The following is a 20320-nucleotide window of genomic DNA, read 5'->3' as shown; positions in this document are numbered from 1 at the left end:
ATATATATACTTTCCTTCTTCATATCTTTATTCGAGCAAAATTATATACACAAAAATTATTAATTCAAATTATATTTGATAGATATAGATATATTTGACGAACATATAAATAAAAGTTTAAAATATCTCTACAGATTACAAATCTATGTTTCATATCCAGATTAAATAAATATTAATGTAAATATTGGTATTTACACAATAATTAAGAAACTATTTGTTTCTATTAAAGATTTGATTTAACATCTGTTACTTGCAAAATACATTTTTATCTTTATTTGTTTAATTGAGGACAGGATTGCAGAAACTATTTATATCTATAAAGTTTATGGATAAAATGGTTAAAATATTTAACAAATAAATATATTTATTAAATAAATAAATAAATGAATAGTTTGAAATTCTTTAAGATTATACAAATGAGGAACCTTCATTTTTATCATAATTAAATAAATACTAGTACATAAATACTTTTTAATAATTAATAATATTTGATAATAGTTATGATTTTCATTTTTATGCTTTTATTATCTAATGGTACTTCTGGTACTACTTGTAAATCATCCTATATCTTCATCTTCATCAACTTAATCGGGGACAATTACGAAAGCTGCTTATCTTAAATATAAGATGACACCACGACGTAACCATGCGTCGCATTCCTCTCGCGGACACGTGATTGGTAGCGAACAAATTAAAGCCTCTCGTTGAACACTTGTATAAACCGGTATGTTCAGATAATCTTGTCGATACGTGTCCTCGAGAGCATTAAGATTGTCACCGTCCGATTTATTGCCCAAGTATTCCTCCGGCATAAACGCTACCTGGCACGTCGGAGCGACCGCGACCGCTGCCGAATTTACGTCCAAATCCTTCAAGACACCTTTCTCAATCGCGGCACCTATAAGCAACACATTGCGTACGAATATTTTCTATTATTTATATAGCAACATTCCAAATTTTTTCACATCATCTTCCCCCCACAACACTTCAGTTTTCAAGAAGTTTCAATCGTGATTCTCATTAATTAATTTTGTTGTCGCGAGAAAGTATAGAGCTCCAACGTTTCACTAATAAATGAAGATTAGTACTATTGTGAGTACTAATCAAATGATTGTCAGTGAGAATCAAATGATTATTAATCATCTACCTGATATGAATAAGCCTTCGAGCTGGAGTGACACCTTCCATTCTTTGTTCGGACGATTCTCGGTCCAATTGGCACGGAGGTGAAGCGTTTCCAACGGATGGCCGAGTTCTCGTGCGGTGTGTTGCTTCAGAGCAGTTAAAAGAGCCCGTGGTCGAGACAGCTGTGACAAATCGATTCCACGCGGTATGTTCATTGCTGAGGATTTTAGCACCTCGTACCTCGACAAAAGCGCCTTCGCAAATTGAATGGCATTCTTCGGTCCCGTTCGCCATTCCATAAGCCAGTACTTGGGAGTCTTAAATAACAATAACCTCCATTATTTTGAGAAGAAATGCCAAACGGTTATAATCATCGTTATAACCGTTTAGCATTTCAACTAAAATAATTCTTGACATTTATTCGAGATTTGTCTTACCTCGTCATCCTCGAAAGACGACGCGTTCATGTCCGTTTTTACGGTATGCAATAATTTCTTTGCAAGATCGATCTCGTCGATGAAGAAATCCTGTAAAGGATTTCCTTTCTGTTCGCTTATGGCACCTGTGTCACATGTGAATGTCAAGGAACATTGCCGATCTATAACTTCCTTCAGATCCTGTTGAACTTTTGACTTTTCTAATCTATCACTATTTCTTACGCTGTTACTGAAAGGCTTCATCAAGATACCTTGAAGTATGAATAAAGTGTTAATAAAATTTAAATGTGTTAATTAATTCTAATACATATGAACTTTAAAAATACCTTTGAGATATGTCAAGGCTTTCTCCGCGGCAGCCCTTTCCCATGCCCTATGAGCATTAGCAGGGAGTCCAAAGTACTCTTTCGGCGAATCGGTGTCATCCAGATTCTCTAACAACTTTATCGGATCGCCGAGCATCGTATCGGTCACTTTCACTACATCACCCAGCTTCCGGCGCCCTTCGAAAATATCTCTGGACCATGAGTTGCGTATCATCGAGCGTAACGCTCTTGCATCATACTCGTCTTGAAGTCGACCGCCATAAACCGCAACGTCGAGCAAACCTCTACCGATCTGCCAGTCTCCTTTCAATGTCAAAACATTTTCTATACATCCATTGTATAAAATGTTAAAGCTCTTTTTATTTATAGATATATATATATATATATATATTTATGTCTCATATACCTTGTTGCGATCGATTCTCCTTCGCCATATCCTTCACCACCAATTCATAAGCAGCCTCGAGATCCGATTCGTTCCACTCGTACGGTCGGATCCAACCCTGAGGAACAAAGTTTCGTCGTTCTTGAAGTGTCGCATGTAACCAGGCAAGCACCAATGTAGTGGCCGCGATGTCATCATCATCGTTACGCTGCGATTGTCGCAGCTGCTGAAGCGATTTTCTCACGTTTCTCTTTACGCCTTCGGGCGGCTCGTACGCCAGTTTCAAACAGAGCCCCGCTAAACCCGGATAAAATCCGGAACACTCCTCGGTGGTCAGCCAGATTTTCGTAGAGGCATTTTTGTTCGTGGTACACATCGGCGAGCGAAGTAGACTTTCCAGTCGCGGTAGCCAATTCAAAGCGAGCTGCAAGTTGCTTAGCAATATCCAGTTGCCATTGCTGCAAAATAATCGTGAGTATGTTTTAGAATTTACAACAACAACATTGATTATTTTTAATCGGAGAAATTCTATTCTTGTTTTAATAATTTCTATGCTAAATTAAGCATTTTAAAATTCTTCTATTTATAATAAAATGCATGTACTGTAATTTTTGAAATTTTACCTGCATGCGGCTTCCAAGGCCGATTCGGCTTGAGTGATGTGTCCTTGCCCCAGGGAAACCTCGATAAATCCAGTGGAAGTATACTTCTCGGCTAGCACACTCAGCTCGAGACCGGGATCAGTTCCCGGCGATAAAAGTAAAAGTACAGGATATGATCCTGCCTTTTCTTGGGCGATCGTACTCAGTGTCCATAGAGGTGGTGCCAAATCTTTTACACCTGTCGTAAATAAATCCAGAAATTAAGTTTGCTTGAAAGGATCAGTATATATAAATTATTTAATATATTCTCAAAATATATTCTCTTCTGCTGCTAATACTTGCCTAATTGTTTCGCAGCTAATTTAGAAAGAGCGGTATGCAAATAATCAGGCCGCAGAGACTTCACGACCAAAACTTTCTGAAAGGCACTTAGATCGCTGTCTGCGTAAATATCAACAATATTATTCAGCCAGGAAGGCTTGATTTTGATGGCTACCTTTGGAAAAAAAGAAGAATCTTGATATTAGCAACATTTCAGCTCTGTCAATAATTGGAATTGTTCATGGAAAATGTTAGAAATATATTAACAAAGCTTTCAGTTATTTATTGAAGACATATTGAGTCTACATACGTTGGGTAAAGAAACACCCAACGTTTGAACAGCTTCGCGTCGTTCGTCCGGTATCCATTCGGGCAAGTCAAAGTCAGAATTATCGGCATTACCGATCGCACCGTTGTCAAACAAGAGATTTCTCTCCACATCGGACACTGGGTTCAATGACAACGCCATATGCAACGCCAATGGCAGTCTGTGTTTTCTATAGACCGCCTTCGCGCAATGATGGAAAGTCAGCGTTATCAACCTAATACGACAGACTGTATGATAATCTCGTATATACTGTTCGACTATTGAAATGAGTACGCGCATACCGTTTCTCGATTAAACTTCGCGATCCTCTTTTTTCTTTATCTTCATCGGAAGAATACATGTCACCTTGCACCGCTTTCAAGCAAATATCAGTGTAGGCCTCTGTGGAGATGACATATAAAGGGCTGAGGAGTGTTAACCCTTTGATAGTTTCGTAAACATCAGCGGCAAATTGCGCGAACTTTTCATGATCTTTGGCTCGTCTAAAAAAAGAACAAGAGCAGCATCAATTTTGGATGTCAATATTAATGCTTCTAGATAGTGTCATGATTTTTGAAAGTACCTTGCGACCTCGTTCAAACTTTGCCTGCTTTCCTCGAGCGCGGCCGCTATCTCTTTCGCCTTTGACTGTGTGGCTTCCAACGAAGATAAAAGACCTCCTTGCTCTTGGGATTCTTGCAAGAGATCTTGGCCTCTAGCTGTAGCTAATTGACTCAGTAAATCCAGCCTTGCCGCGTCCCGTTCACCCGATAATCTTTCTTCCCTCTCCAAAGCTTCTCTTCTCTGCGCCTCGAGTTCCGGCGTTTCATTTAATAGGAGCTTATGAAACAATTAATCATTTGAATAAATAAAAAAAATTGAATAGAGATCTCTGTAAAATTATATATTTATTTATACTTTCGTACCTTCTCGACGAATCTCTCTGCCAGGCTTCTCGTACCGGTACCAAGTGTAATCTCGCATAATACAGCATCTGCTTCCTTCGGAATATCTTCCAATCGGTCTTTCCTAGTAGCCAAGAAAAGCTGGAAATTTTGCTGGGCCGGCAGAATGCGATCACCCAATCTGAATGGTCTTCGACGAAGGAGGGGCAACAGTATCGATGGGAACTCGACCAGTTCTTCAACCAAGAGAGGTTTCCCAAAGCGCACAGCGAGTTCTAGAGCCGTCAAAAACTTTGAATTTTCAGGCTGGGTTATTTCGAGTTTAGTGCCAAAGTTGCGTTTGATCCAGGTAACAGCTACTCCCGAAGGATCAAGGAAAATAGGCACCAGGGGTCCTTTCAACACGCGAGAAGCTGCGACCAAGCTGCTTGTGTCTGCTGGCAAACCCTGTGCCCTCCATAGCAGTCTTTCGCGTTCCGTTACTAATAATTTGGTCGCTGACTTTTTCCAATCGTCATCTCTTTCAGGATCCTGAACAGTCCAAGTATAAGCAATTAATTTTTCAAGGAATCAATTGTTGTTGTTGATTATGATAATCAAATATTAATGTTCAGACTATTTGAATATTTGATTATCATAATCAACAACAACAATTGATTTCTTGAAAAATATTTCATATATATATATATATATATATATATATATATATAACAAATAAGTTAGAGAATTAAATTAACTGCAACGTCTGGGAAAATATAACATTTAAATATAAATATAACATTTTTTTTATTTGAGCAAATAGAAAAACTGTTTACCTGATACACGAGTAAGGCTGCCGCATTGGCTGCCTCAACGTCTAATTTTTCTCTCCTGACAGTTAATTCCTGGAACTGCGTTTGCCAGTCGCGATGTTCGGTATCGAGTTTCTGCAAAAGAGCACGTGCCGTCGAAAGACTAGCCTCGGCGGATTCGGTTCGGAGTTGTAGTTCGGCTGCGCCTCTCGTATGTTCGGCAAGTTCCTGCTGAAGCTGCGCCACACGACTCTCCACTGTGTTTAATCCCGTCGCCAATTTTCCCAACTGTGCCTCGGCCGCCGCCAATCGTCTTAAAAAGCCAAAATATTAAAAAGCCATTTCAAATGATAAAATATTAAAAAAAAAAAAAAGAATAATGAAGAAACCTTAAGATAGATAATAAGAAATTAAAATTAGGGAAGAAAATGAAAGAAAATTAGCAAAGACAAATACTATCTCATAAGAAGAATAAAAGAATTGAAAATTTCTTGGATTTAAAAAATTAAGAATGCGTACTCGGCTAATTGACGTTGTTCTCGTTCCAGAGGAGCGACTTGCTCCAATATTTGACCGTATTGAAGATTCGCGAGTACCCAAGCGGCTAGCGGAGCGGCTGCGACCGATGCTCTCCTCGCGGTTTTCTCTTCAAAGCTGTCTGGCCGTTCCTTTATCAGCTTGGCGACTGCCTCTAAACTCGCAGGGGTACTACGTCTTGCGTCCCAATTTCTGCACATTTGCAATTGTGAGAAAGAGAAAAAAATTTCGTCTTAAAATTAAGCAAACAATTGAGTAAAATATAATTGAAATGTATCATTTGGTCAACAACTCTGTCACTTACCTGATCTCGTCCTTGATGCCTCGTTTAGCGAGGAAAGTCTTCATGCTATTCCAGGACGTGTCTTTTATGCCCATCAGCCGAAGGACACCCTCGAGCACATCTCTCACTGGAGCCGGTGGTGCTCTCAATGAACGAACTTCAGCCAACGCGTCGGCGCTTATACCAGCCACCGCCTGGGCAGCCTGTGCCACCATAGGCTCGACTTTTCCTAATTCATTTTCAATATCTGCCTACGTAATATTAATTTTATTAAATTTATGTTATAATATATAAATATATGTAATAATACCATCGTATTGATAGAGACCATCGTATTGATATCGCGTCATGCGATCTCTATAAATTTCAATTTTTTTTTGCATTGATAATAATAAATGTAATAACAGAGGAAAATCATATTACCTTACGCCGTGCAAGTTCAGCACTCTCGCGTTCCGTACTGGCTTTCAAGGTCGTCATCTCTCCCCTTTGATTAGTCGCGCCTCTCATCGTAGCGGTGATTTGTTCAAGAGCGGCGTTGGCTCTTCCTTTCTCCACCTGTAAGCAGGATTTTACATGATCACAGTGTTATAAAACACAAGAGTTTACAATTATATAGTAACATTGTTGCATACGGACCTCCAGTTCCTGGCGTTGTCTGGAGACCTCGTCCTCCAACTTGGCCACCTGTTCACCGGCTTCTCTTAGCTTTCCGATACCGGCTTCGAGAGATCGCAGCTTTTCTTCTACCTCCTTGCCCCACGTATCATGAAGGTATTTCCAGGTGTGAATCAGAGCCAGGAATCGTGCCGGTGCTCTTTGAGGACGAGGCGCTTGAAGATGAGCTCCGATTATCACTTTTGCACCTTGTGGCAGTTCCTCGACTTCATCCAGTTGCAAAGTACCTTCCTGAATCGCCAGTTTAATCAAAGAACTTTCCCGGGACCACCATTCGCTGGGACTACCGGGTCCAGATCCAAGCAGCGCGCAATGTCGAAGAAAGCCGAGGCGTATCAGCGACGACGATTCGATTTCCTCCGAATCTAAGATCACCACTATTCGAAGATATTTACGCAAGCCTGCAAGATTAATCAAATATACATTCAATGGAAAAAAATCAGAAATACATTCAATGTAAAAATCAGAAAAATCGGTCACTAACATATCAACACAACGTTTTTAAATTCTTTTAAAGGAGAAATAGTTTGCAACAGCTTGATCAGCATCAAATAAGATTTTCAATATATACGTACGATGATACAAGTAGTACTCCAACGTCCCTTGAAAATCTTCCCTTCGAGCTAGATCGGCAAGCGGTGCGACCAACGCATCAAGTTCGTCCGCCGTGAAGAGTCCAGGAATTTCTCCTTTAGACACTATGGCGCTCATCATCACAGCTAAGCTCTCCTCTCTGGCATGATGTTCCTCCAACAGGAGCAAGGTCGGTTGATTTTCAATGCCGGCTGCTTGCACCGCGCTCTTTATCGCCGCTTTACCGCGTTCTACAGAAACAATCGATGATTATGACGGAATTGAAAAGAACGCGATTAATAAATAGATCGCCTTTATAAATATTATAGTCGTAATTCTTACAGTACCAGGTCCTGAGTCGATCAATCGTAGGGAAGAGAAGGTTGTAACTAGTTTAACTGCCGACCTTCTACCTGCCCCTGGTCGTCCAACGAGAATTATACCACGAAAATCGCATCCGATAGCCCAATTTAATTCTATCGAAATATTTGACATCGTTGATAAATGCGAGTTACTTCTGTAACTATCAATTACATTCGGATTATGTACACACCAGCTACGATTTCCAAAAGATAAGATGACATCGGTGCCTGCACTGGTTGGCCCTCTCTTGCGCATCTGGCCGCTGTATTGTTTATTTCTTCTCGCCATTGCTCCTCACTCAAAGGATGCAGCCCAATATTTGCGTTCTTCCATACGTATACATCATTGTTGAAGTCTGTTATCTCCGAATTCTTCGAAATTATCAAAGATTCCCATCGTGACAATGCCTTAGACGTTAATCTAAATTGAAAAATATGATGAAGTATGGTCACTTGCCAAGAGAGGAATATTTAAACAAGATTTTTTCGAATCTTTCCCTAAAATTTAAATTAGCTTCCTTATTTAACTAAAAATGTATTTAAAATATAATATTTTAGATAATGTACCTTAGCAAAATATTTTTTAGAGTATTACAGTTAAAGTAATTTATAAAGCTAATTTACACTTTAAAGTAATACCTTGCTCGAAATAGTCGTTGTCCGATGTCTAACAAATAACGAGTGATATACGCTTCATTTTCGGGTGTGGGATAATATTTCAAGAGTTTTGCCCATAAGACAATATTTTTCAAAGTCCAAGTGAGAGAAGACTCCTGGGCGGAACATGCGAATCGGAAAGCGTCCAAAATAACAGGTTTCATTCGAGCGATCCAAGACTCCGCCATAACAAAGTCGACTTGTTTTAAAGAAGTTCTCAAATGAAGTTCGAGAATAGCTGCAAGATCCTTTTGACTTGGATATCTATTGCAAATATATTTTTTCAATAATCTCAAAATTTATTAATCGTATTTTTATAAAAACGCATTAATTAAATTATCAGAGATTTATCTTATTCTGTTACGCATTTCTGATCTTTTAACATTTTAAATATTTTCTACAATCTAAAAGATCAAATTTTTCAATAATTAAGAATTTACTTTAAAAATAAATTTTTATATATATTTTTGTTACTCACTCTAAATAATAAGTTGCAAATAAAGCTTCAAGTCTTGGATGTAATCGAGTAGTTACATCAGCAGTGCACAAAATTGTTAGAGATATTTTAGAAAATTCGAGATCTTCCTCGAGAAAACCTTCCTCTTGAAGCAATTCTCTTACTAATTCCTAAAGCCAGTTTAAGTTTATTAACTCCTTACAACTACTCAAATCCAAAAAAAAAATTTTTCTCTAAAATTATTATTTTTTTTAAAAGAAATGTATATTATTTAGATTTAATGATCCTGCATCAAATCGGTATAAAAGAGAAGTTTTTTTATAAAATAAAAACTTTATCTTACATATATAAAATTACTGTTATTACAGACTGTTACGAGACGTTTTTAATCAAGAGATTGAAAGATTAAAGAAGATGCTTATCTGGAATACCTGTAAATTTTTAGCAGCGAGATGCATATCTTCCAAGATAAGAAGCAATCGAGATCCGCTTCTCGGTTTATACATTCTACCTTGCGAAGAAGACTCTAAACGTAAGCAAGCCTTTTTTAAGCGAGTCACGAGATTATCAGGACCATAAAGCGAAGATCCCCGCACGACGATTGTTGTATCCTGATTTTTTATTTTTGACAATGCGACGTCAATCAAAGCATTTTTACCACAAGCTTCAAGTCCACGAATTATAATTGGGTGACCGTCTTCGATCCAAGGCAAAATAGCCGATAATGCTTTCTTAATGCGATCTATAAAAAAAAAAAAAAAAACAGCAAATAAGATTTATATTTCTTTTAAAATCTTGACCTTACAGTTTTAACGCATGGATTTTTAACAATACCCGAAATCGAGATTGGTCCGTTATCGGTTTCGATAGATTCGTAAGTATCACTAAAGGGTATCAGTCGATCGGTTTCATGATCGTAAAGAACCGCGCTTGGCTTTTGCGGATCGGGACACCTGAAGCATAATTTCAACGATAAAGTCAAAGTAATTGTGATCTAGTTTATTGTTTTAAAAATATGTCTTAAAGTCTTAAAAGAATTGTTTTTTTAAACAGCGTTAATCTTTCCGTTCAATCCGAAACTCACCAGCTTTCAGTCGATTCGTAAATAAACTTCGCCAATTCGTCTTTGGATTGTGCATTTTTCACCTGGCCACATAACGAGACCAAAAGGGCCTGAGTGGCCTGAGCAAATGTTTGCGCTTTTTGGAGATGACATAACGCGGCAGTTATCAGACCGGATGCGGACGAGACGTCAACGTTTATCTTGAGCGTCTCGTCGATGCACTGACATAAATGAGTATTCGCGATTTCCGCAGCGGTCGACGAGAGTTGCTCCAAACGCCATGGCACCAACAAGGACATTGGTCTCGTCGAGCCGAGATGCAGGACGCCCAATCGCGAAACCGTAGCTGGACTAGCGTCGGCGAGCTTGTGCGTCTCGAAGATGAACCTTGATTCATAAACATTCGCATAATGCGTACAATGCCGTAGAAACAAAATCAAAAAATTTATCCGATGGAACACGTAATTTGGATCGCGGACTTTATCACTAACTAACTGGCATTCGTACCTTGTACCACTACCAAGCTTAATTCCTATTCCATTGGGCAAAGTTAGTAGCCGATTATCGTCCAGAGCTGAATTCAACGCCTCTGCCCAATCGGGCTCCACGTCTCCGTTGAAGACGATCCAGGTCGCGGAATTCCCGGCGAGCGTTACTGCGTTCGACAGAACACCCTCCTTCCATTCCCTGATGTTTACGTAATTTTTATGTTCAATTATATATATTCAGGATTAAAAGAGAAATTATTCCATTTTATTTTATTTTGCATTTTACCTCGTCCGCGGATTCACGTGGCCTAGTAATCTGCTCTTTGGCATCGCCCCGGGATAAATGGTGATCTGCTGAACAGGCTCGCCGATCTTGGCCATCGCCTCGGCCAAACATGACCTAATTGATGTCTTTCCACTACCCGGCGGGCCAACTATCGCGACGCCGGTTCTGCCCTTCAATAGATCGTTCAACTGAACGCATCTGTTGGCGACTTCCTTTGTCAAGCCTCGCGTTTCGCAGATTTTTAACAATGCGACGACGAGGTCCTCGCTTTCGGTAGAAACTGACAAGGGAACATTGGCCTTTGGGAAGAGGTCGTCCAGCAATGATAGGAATTTCGTCGTATCTGCCTCCGTTAATTTCGGAAGGGTCGATGCTCTGATTGAGACGAGAAGTCTGCCAGAAAATAAAATGTTTTTTTATTCATAATGCTAAATTTTAGAAATTTTAACGCAAATTTCTCAAATTTTATTAAAAATATTCATATATATTTTTCGAAAGTATATGTGATAAAAATAAAATTATCTCTTAACGTTAGAATACAGAAATTTATGTCAAAAAAATGAACTGTTTTCTTATCAATGAACAACTCGTACATGTTAATGTAATAAAAATGGGACAAGAAAATAGATAAGATATTAAAATTAGATAAGATATTTCTAAAGTGAAAATACAAGGTAAAACATTTAACATATAATTTCTTTTTTATCGATTAATTATATTATCTTTTTAATCTAAAGCTTTTCAAGGATAGAAGATTCTCTTATCGCTAAAAAGACTTATCGTATAACCTCACGAATTTCCGTATGTTAAACACAACTTGAGATATCTGATGTAGATATTTCAGTATTTAATCTTTTTATGATGACAATCTTTTATGATGAAAAGATTTATGTATTAAAATGCCATTTATTACATTTGAAAAATCTTAAACGCTAAAATGTCAGACTAAATGTCAACGTGTTCACATTATTAATCAATGTGTCTCAAAAAGATGTTAAAAATGTACATTGATAATACATTAATATTAGAGATAAATATAAATTTTCAATATTAATATCGGAAACGAGTAAATTAAAGGAATCAATCGAGCTCGAAATTTTTAAATTTTAATTATTTAAATTTCCAATCTTCTACTAATAATTAATTAATTCCTAACCCTTCTTTATTTTCTACATTATGTAAAATGATAAAAATTCCTTTTTCGGTCTTACACATTTCGTACCTAGTAGTCTCGTCAACGCCAGCAACTGGATGCAGCACATCAAGTATAGATTTAAGCGCTCTGAGTCCCCAATCGTAATGCGGTTGCTCGGAGAGCATAGTCTCCGCAATTTCGAGTGCCTCGACGAGCCGTTTACCGAGGGTGATGGCTTCTAAGAAACCGGCGCACTCCAGCAGAGTCCTGACGATATCTGATTTATCTGGATGCGCCATGCTGATAGGCCTGAAGAGTCGCGCCAAGGAATCCGGCAGCTTGCGCCTACCGCCGTACTCGCTACCGGCTGGATTCATCGTGATGAAGATGCAACAGTGAGGATCCAGCTTGATCTTCTGATCGCCCAGCAAGATCTCGGGTGAACCATTCCGTAACGCCTCTTGAAGCGGCCTCACCAACATCGATACCGCGCTCAGGGTGTCCTCCTCAAGGCGATTGAATTCGTCGAAGCAACCCCAAGTACCGGCCTGCGCCAATCCACCTAAGATACGCTTCATACTGCCGGTGTCCATTCCTATATTTTGCATCGCATGTTTTAACTTTACGTCCCAATAATAAATCTTTTTGTGTAACATATTTTTTTAATTATAACGCTTAAACATAATAATTTTTTATCATGATGTTTATGGAAAAAATGACCTTTACCTTCGTCACAATTAAAGACGAGGACTAGTCTACCCAAAATGGCCGCTAGCGCTTTGACGCTTTCAGTTTTTCCGGTTCCAGCAGGACCGGTCGGGCTTCCGCCCAATCCAAGTTTCATAGCTTGCGTGAGAGCTAAGAAGCACTTCTCCGTCAAGGGAGTTCTCACTAAGCCAATGGAGGCTCCTTGATACTCGAAACAATACGGTAATTCTGCACCGGCGCATCGTATTACGTACGTGCCTTGATTCTTTAAAATAAAAACCACATAGTACAATAATATGCAATATAATCGACAAAATTACGTAAATTACGTAATTACGTCTTTTTACATAAAATATTTGGATAAAATATTTACATTCTGGAACCTTTATTTTTTAAATATAAAGTTTATTTAATTCTTAATTATTAAGAATAGATTAGTGGAATAAATCTTTTATGACCAAAACTTTACGGTTTTGTAACTCCTCAGTTGTTTGTACCACGTCCAACCGGCATTCTCGCCCGTTACCACAATCTTCAATAGAGTTCGGGCCACTTGAAGATGATAAACAGTATCTAAGAGAAGACCGCGTGCCTTCAGCGCGGTCAATTTGTCACCGGCGTCCTCTAACCCTCTGTACCTCGCCCTCTGCGTTTCCAAAAATTCAACGAGCTTCTGTAGAGCCCCGCGACCCTCCTTCAGAGCACGTTCGCAGCGCTCGGTAAATGCTATTCTTTCCGACAGTAGTAATATCTGCGTGGGATAAACAGATGGATCGGGTGTCGAGTCGTTCAAACATTTCTCCAAACTCTGCCGAAGAGAATTTCTCACTCCCTTTTCGAGATTATCTAGCCATCGCGGTAGAGATTCTGTGAGGTCGATAGCCTCTGGTAACTTCAATATCTCTCCTTCGGGCGATGCAATCGCGGTTAAAGTGTTATTTTCCTTTATTATCGAACCAATACCGTGATACAACTTTGGCAAATGAGCCTCCAAAGCTTTCCCACTGCCCGATACCAGTTCTAGAAGATCCTCATCGCTAAGAAAGTATAATCGCGGGTAAGCCGCTCGTTTCTCCTACAATTAAAGTATTTTTCATTATATTATCTGACAAGAATACAAAACATAATTTCTGCTAAAAAAATACAGATATTTTTTAATTATCGAGTTTTACCTCTAAAAATTCGTCTAGGCTTTTCTGGCATCTGTCTAACAGATCTTTCAAATTTGTTAAGGCTGGCAATGAAAGTCTTCTCAAGGACGGTACTCTGGGATCTCGGGATACTTCTCCCATGAGATGCCTAAAATTTTGCAGAAGCGTAAATTAATGTTTAACTATATCATAAATAAAAAAAGAGTTGAAATTGTGTAAGTAAATTAAATTGCATTGACATAATCGTACAGACCTAAATTCTTTGTCAGCTCTAGACCATCTTCCGGAATCACTGGGAGCTGCACCACTTCCGTAAACCGGATCCAAATAAATCCATTTTCTTTGTACAGTGCTGAGTGCCTTGATCCTTTCCTCGAGTTCCAATAAGGCTGCTTCGCAACGCGCAACTCTGGATGCAAATCTGTCGTGTCCTGACGTACCTTTCGCTCCCTCGAGCAAAAGCTTCAATTCCTCTGTTTATTAACAATTCAAAATTCGAATTAAAGTGAATATATTACAAACTCAATAAAAATAAAATAATCAAATTATGATAAGTAGAAACACACCTATTTTCGCCAACAGACTGCCATAGTCTCCGACGAGTAAGATTGGCATATTCCTACTATCGATTGACTCTTGCAATAGAAGTGCCGCCGTACTTTCCCAAATTTCTAGATCTATTAAAGCCTGTCGAATCCCACTTTCTGCGACTGCTCGTTTCGTTATCTCCTGACAATGGAGAAAACGCATGTTATATTTAAAGAAATATTTAAACTATATATCCAATTCCTATTGTTATTATTAATTTTTCAAGAAATATATTCTATTCTATACCTATTTTTTTATAAAAAAATTAAACAAATACTGAAATATCGAAATATCGCTTTTTTGATCACACTAATCTTAAAATTGTATGTTCCTACTTTTATTCGATCCTCGTTCTCTTTCAATGTCTTTGTACAGGCAAGCAAATGACCCAAAGTGAGATCTCGTGGATTTTCAATCTTCAAGCCGAGTATAGGAATTAACTCAGTCCAGTGCTCATCAGCGATCTCGTCTCCTCGAAGCGGTTGGATAGATTCGATCGCAGATCTCACTTCGTTTATCTTTCTTCCTACGAAAGTATCAACTTCCAGATTATCATGCAAGCGAATCTTACTCTCCCAGGAATCGAGCCAATCATGAAGTCTCGGCAATCTTCTCCTAGCTACGGCCCACTCTTCGATTTCCTGATTTTTCAGTTCCTCTAAAAACTCGGATTGGAACCTGCAATGTGTTAAATGTAATTTCTTAACTTGTTTTTTGTTGAAATTATTTTGATAACATTTTTTTTTATTAATATAAAAATTTAAAGAATTAATGAAACAAATAAATTTTAATTTTTTTCAAGAAAGATCTTTCATTAAGGAAACCTGTAGTTTGATTCTTCGGTTTCCAATTCACGTTCTAATTGTGAAAGATCAATGTCGCCGTCCTCTAGGATACTTTCGAGATCCAGAGAAATTCTCTTGCAATCCGCTTTCAAAGAATCCATCTGCCCATTAAGATTGAGCCAACGTTCCTTCATAGACACCAGCCAATCGAGCGTGAGGTTCTCCGATCTCGTAGACCACTTAGTCTGCCATCTTTCTTTTTCATCCCTTAAGGCTAACGCCCTATGACGAAGATTAACTTTAGCATCTTCCAATAAACGTGCCATAACGGCTTTGTGTTTTTCCAAACGATCGCCCAAATCCTGCCAAGCGGCGTGAGCCGCATTAACACCTGCAGAAAAAAAAACGAATAAAACGAAAATTCAATTAAATCTCAGATACTTAGTTTACTCGTATTTATTTGCAATGAAGATCTGCAATGAAAAATTGATTCTCCAGAGGAAGTTACATAAAAATTTTATTTGACAAGAACATTACCGTCGAGCTTCTCACTGGTCCAGGCGGCCATAACTTTGGCGAGCACGGCAACTATTTCCATCTCCTCAGCGATGCCAGCCGATTGTTGCTCGATACGTGCATGAGCTTCATGAGCTAATCCGATCTCTTCCACATCTCGCGGCCTACGTTCAAGCTCCTTGGATGCGAAAGATAAAAAATCCACGATGGCTACCAGTCGTGAGGACGCTTCCGCTCTTAAATCGGAACATAGCCGTTCCCAATAATGACGAGACGCGGTCTCCAAATCGTTTCTCGTTGTCGCCGTGTCAACGCATATACACGAGATTTTTACATCGCAACCGCGTAATTTACCAACCTGCATCGACGAAATTCAGTATAATTAATTGGTTAGACAAATGTCGTAAAAAACGTAACAAAACAAATCGGAAAGTAAACTACATTTGTAAATAAAAAATAATTTAAAATAATTAAAAATTTATAAGCAAATTTTAAAAATCTTTTGCGCGTTGTGTCTTTGTCGTTGTATTCTTCAAAAGTGTGACATATTTTTTGATTTATAAAATTCTCATAACATTACTTACCTCTTGAGACCATTGTTTTGCTTCCTTGAAAGCCTTCGCCCATTCTTGAGGAGGTTTACCCTTTAGCCTAGAAAATTAATGTATATATATATATATATATATATATATATATATATATATGTGTAAACATAATATATAATAATTTTTTTCAGATCTATTTAATTTCAATCAATCATTTTCTCTGTAAGAATTTAATAAGATTTTATAAAGCATTTTTAAATAAAATATTATAATATAATACTTTAAGACTTAACTCACCTTTCTCCAACGTTAATATTAGCTGGCGTTGCTAAATTCAACCATTTGGTTCTAAACAATTCAAGAGTGGACAGAGCGACTTCAACTTGCTTATAAACACCGCTGAAGAGATATGCGTTCTTTTGCACCAAATCGCCGAAATGTGCATCGGCCACATCTCCAACGCCTCTAAAGTTCACTGGAATGGAAAGTGATCGACGTATACCGGAGTATAACTTGGCGCGAATATCCTCGAGCGGCGGTCTCCATTGTAAAGACCCATCCCGAAAAGTAAGCTCTACTCGAATCTCAGACAGCTTCCTTGACAAAGATGGCAAAGCATTCCTGAACAAGATGCGCAAAAAAATAAAAAAAAAAAACATTTAATGCCAAATATTTTCAATGGAAACTTCATTAATGCTAACAAATTCTATGTAATTAAAAAATCGCTCTCATATACATATAGCATTTTATTAATCGGATTTTTAAATTATTTTGTATCTTCTTTTTTGAATTTCTATTGACGACATTGTCATTATACCTATACGCCACACCCAGCGCTTTGAGAAGTTGCCGATCCCAATGCAGCTTCCAAGCTCTCGCGTTACCATATTCCGAATCTACCGCGTCGACAATCGCCCTCATGCTCGTCAATGTCTCCTTCCATATATTCTGATTTCCGACAAGGTGCACAGCGTCGCCCTTCAACAAGCCCGACACGTAATCTCGCAAGGTAGAATGCTTCGAAATCAGTTCGGAGTTTTGTCGAGCAAACTTCATGACCTTCAGAAGATTCCAACAATTATATTGTTCTGTATATACTGACCGGCAATATTAATATAAATAACAAAATGATCTTTTTCTACCAAGTCTTTTAATCTAGCGGTGTACACATCGACGAGATGAGGATCGGACCAAACAACACCCGATTGCTCCTGAACAGCTCGCGCTAATTCGAGGGCTATCGTCAACATAAGCGGTCTCTGAGAAGGCACCATTCGATCGCCGATCGTGTTGTGAAAGGTAGCAACTTGCTGAAGAGCTCTAGCCCGTCCGGCTAAAGAAGCAGCTCTGTCCACCAAATCTCTGATCTCCCTCGGCAGCTCAACGCCTTCGCCGGACAATGCTCTCGCTTCTCTGATCAGAGTCATTAATCGAGGATCATAGGTCACTCGCATCATGCTGGTACCGGTAAGTTCAACAACCGGCGAATCGGTGCCCAAACTTAATTCCTTTTTCGCTATACTGTCCTTAGTGGTGTTCACCTGCAAGTAAAAATGTATCGCCAGACTTTTTTTCGTGAAATATACAATTTGAGATTTTAAAATTTATAATTATTTTTAAAACATAGAATTTTAGAGAAAGATGTCGTATTAAATGATGCGCAATTACCCATGACTCAACCAAATCCCGTCTTTTTTCTTCGGCTTCCTTCAACGCTCTCGATAAACGCTCCGCCATTTCTTCGTATCCTGGAAGATCAGCGAGTAACTCTTTCCCTAATTTAGCCAGACTCTCTAGTCGTACCTCTGCGGATCTAGCGCCTTGAACTTCTTGCAATACCTTAGGAGAATCCAAAAGATATTCCGTGTCGGGACCAGCCAAACGATCCTCTAGAATTTCATATATTTAAAAAAAAAATATTTAATGAAATGACCGAGATAGATTTGAATTAAAAAAAATTGTCGTTCATAAATATATTACCGATTAAATCATGATACGCCGCAAGCAGCGATTCTCGTTCTCCGCGTAACGCTCTCCTAAGTCCTTCTCTCTTCATCAGCTCGCTATATCTTGCGAATTCGGCTACCAGAGCGCTCGGAGTATCAGCATCAGCGATATGATCCTTTAGTTTTTGAGCAACGCGTTCTTCGGCTGGAACCAGTCCTTCCTCGAACTTACGTCTCACTCTGTTCCATTCGTCGTTTCGCTCATCACCGCCCAGAACAGCTGAGTCGTTAATGAGTAATTATGAGTAATTATTAATTTATTTAAAATATCCGTAATGTGTATAGATTACATAACATTTTGCTAAAGTATGTTTATTTCTCAATTTCCTAATTATTATCCATTAAATAATTCATCAAGAGCAAATTATGAATAGAAAAGCTGCTTTGACATAGTAATTTTTGTGATTTAAAAAAAAAGATCTAGGCTATTTTGCGGTTTCTCATGCGCACTAACAGTTCTCATCGAGAAACCGCTATGATGTTTTTAAAATGCTGTAAAGAGCACCTCTTGTGTCATCAAACGTCTGGAGCAATTTGTCAATACCGAGTCCAGATCTTTCACTCGGTGTTAGAAGTCTGCTCAATTGGCGATGCTGCGCACGTAACTCGGACATCTGCCTGAAGATCGCGGCTACGTTATTATACATTCCACACGTTGATTCGTATGCGTTAACGCCTACCTGAGACTTCTGCCGAGCTTCGAGCATTTCTCGGGTATGAAGATCGGACCACGCCAAGGATGGAGCGAATGATGCGGCCAGAAAAGCTCCGTCAATTTCTGCGTGGCGTTCGCCCATTTTTCGCATACTGTCGCTCCGAGTGCGACCATTTCGTCCTTCGCACGAGCATCGGTCGTGTCGATCTAGCAAATTCCGGCATTCCGTAAATTGTATTGCGTTTATTTAAGGAAATAAAAGCGGTCTAAGAAGCGGTCCCTTGATTCTCCCTCAAAAGTAAAGTTTATTTAATAAAAAAGCACTCAACGTTTTTGTCAACCGAAAATTATTTTTAGGCAAAATGCGAAAATTACTCTTCTCGATATTTCCAAAGATATTGAAAAAAAATAAGGTAAATTTTGAAATCACATTAATTTTAATTGTGGACAATATAAAAACTAGAGACTTGAGTCGACGTACCGCGTCGAGATAATCCTGTACCAGCTGAACCACTTCGTTTCCAATCACATCGAGAAACGATTTCATTCGTTCCTCGGTGTACGCCGGTCCCCCGAGCTTCCACAAATCATCCACAAATACGGAAATAGCCTCGCAAGCTTCCTCCACGGCGATTAATCCATCCCTATACCGAAAACAAAAAAATAGTGATTGCCTAAAGTACTAACGACAGTAAAATAACAATGTGTACCTTGACACTGCGGCGCTTTCGAGTTCGAGTCTGATGTTCTTCACGGATTTGGCGGCTTCCTCGCAAATCGCTTTCTCATGCGACCGTTTAACCCCATCCCCTTTCCGTTTCCAGAACTCCTCTTCCTCCGCGACGGTAATCGAGAATCCGGAACTGAGCAGCCTTTCCTCCAATGTTTTCAGGCAAGATGTACTTAAACCGGACGAACGAAGGGTCGGCGCCCATACCTGACGAAGCCCTTCGATCAGCACCGATCCGTCCCCGCCACCGGTAGAAATCACCTGGACCACATCGTGAAAGTTCTCTTCCGTGACCGCAGCCGCTGTCACCTACATGAATTTTCGCACCATCAGCAAATATAAACAGCATGTTAAATCGCAGCTTTCTAGAAAATGCTTTCTATCATCAAGAAAGAATCACGCTCGTCAGCCGGCATGACCTAGGAATAAACGAGGGAAACGTTCAGAGAAATAAATACACGGTGAATCAATCGGACTTTAAGAAAGGCAAATCGATCGATAATTTCCATCGACCGTTGTCAATGGAAGTCTTTCTCTCGCTTAATCGCATCGGTATCTCTCCTGTTCATTCATCGATTCTCAAAGAGTCTCTCTCTCTCTCTCTCTCTCTCTCTATCCCTCGCGAAGGCCAAGGTCTCCGTACCTTAAAGAAGACCAACGTGTTTCTACCGGCGGGCAATTCGGTGCTCAGTTTCAGGCGCACTTGGTCTTGCTCGACGTCGACCGGTCTGGCGCATAGAGTTCTGCACGACGACTGTTCGAGGAAGCGATCGAGAATCTCGCGATCCTCGACGTCCACCTCGTCGTGTTGCACGGGCGCGCTGAAGAAGTGGCCCGCCGTGGAGACTATCAGTCGCCTGCGTTTGTCGACGACCACCATTTCGTCGCCCGCTTCTAAACGCGTTTAAAGTACAGTTT

General features: G+C 39.3%; 1 protein-coding gene across 1 annotated transcript; it reads right to left on the bottom strand.

The window, feature by feature from the left end:
• Positions 1-263: 263 nt before the first annotated feature.
• Positions 264-20282, bottom strand: btv (dynein cytoplasmic heavy chain beethoven). Its single transcript, XM_089080147.1, has 46 exons — positions 20046-20282; positions 19383-19711; positions 19154-19316; positions 18698-18879; positions 18523-18635; positions 17992-18237; positions 17680-17900; positions 17154-17552; positions 16829-17070; positions 16309-16632; positions 16051-16117; positions 15488-15824; positions 14990-15341; positions 14501-14843; positions 14144-14306; positions 13831-14050; positions 13599-13725; positions 12896-13501; positions 12445-12691; positions 11806-12313; positions 10584-10976; positions 10317-10496; positions 9831-10196; positions 9581-9699; positions 9178-9488; positions 8768-8916; positions 8272-8553; positions 7824-8053; positions 7618-7746; positions 7273-7521; positions 6659-7098; positions 6443-6577; positions 6041-6270; positions 5719-5928; positions 5224-5512; positions 4430-4939; positions 4087-4343; positions 3806-4006; positions 3507-3738; positions 3218-3371; positions 2897-3113; positions 2295-2731; positions 1889-2191; positions 1563-1813; positions 1148-1442; positions 264-898 (listed from the first exon to the last, which is right to left on the bottom strand). Exons 1-46 carry the CDS (start codon positions 20280-20282, stop codon positions 612-614), a joined length of 12282 nt encoding a protein of 4093 aa, XP_088936273.1. The 3' UTR covers positions 264-611.
• Positions 20283-20320: the final 38 nt, after the last annotated feature.

Source organism: Pogonomyrmex barbatus, unplaced genomic scaffold (genome assembly GCF_055798465.1).
Source record: "Pogonomyrmex barbatus isolate J1 unplaced genomic scaffold, ASM5579846v1 scaffold3, whole genome shotgun sequence".
In the NCBI taxonomy this organism is placed as follows: domain Eukaryota; kingdom Metazoa; phylum Arthropoda; class Insecta; order Hymenoptera; family Formicidae; genus Pogonomyrmex; species Pogonomyrmex barbatus.
Note: the sequence above shows the minus strand (reverse complement) of the source record. Positions and strands in the feature narration are given on the sequence as shown.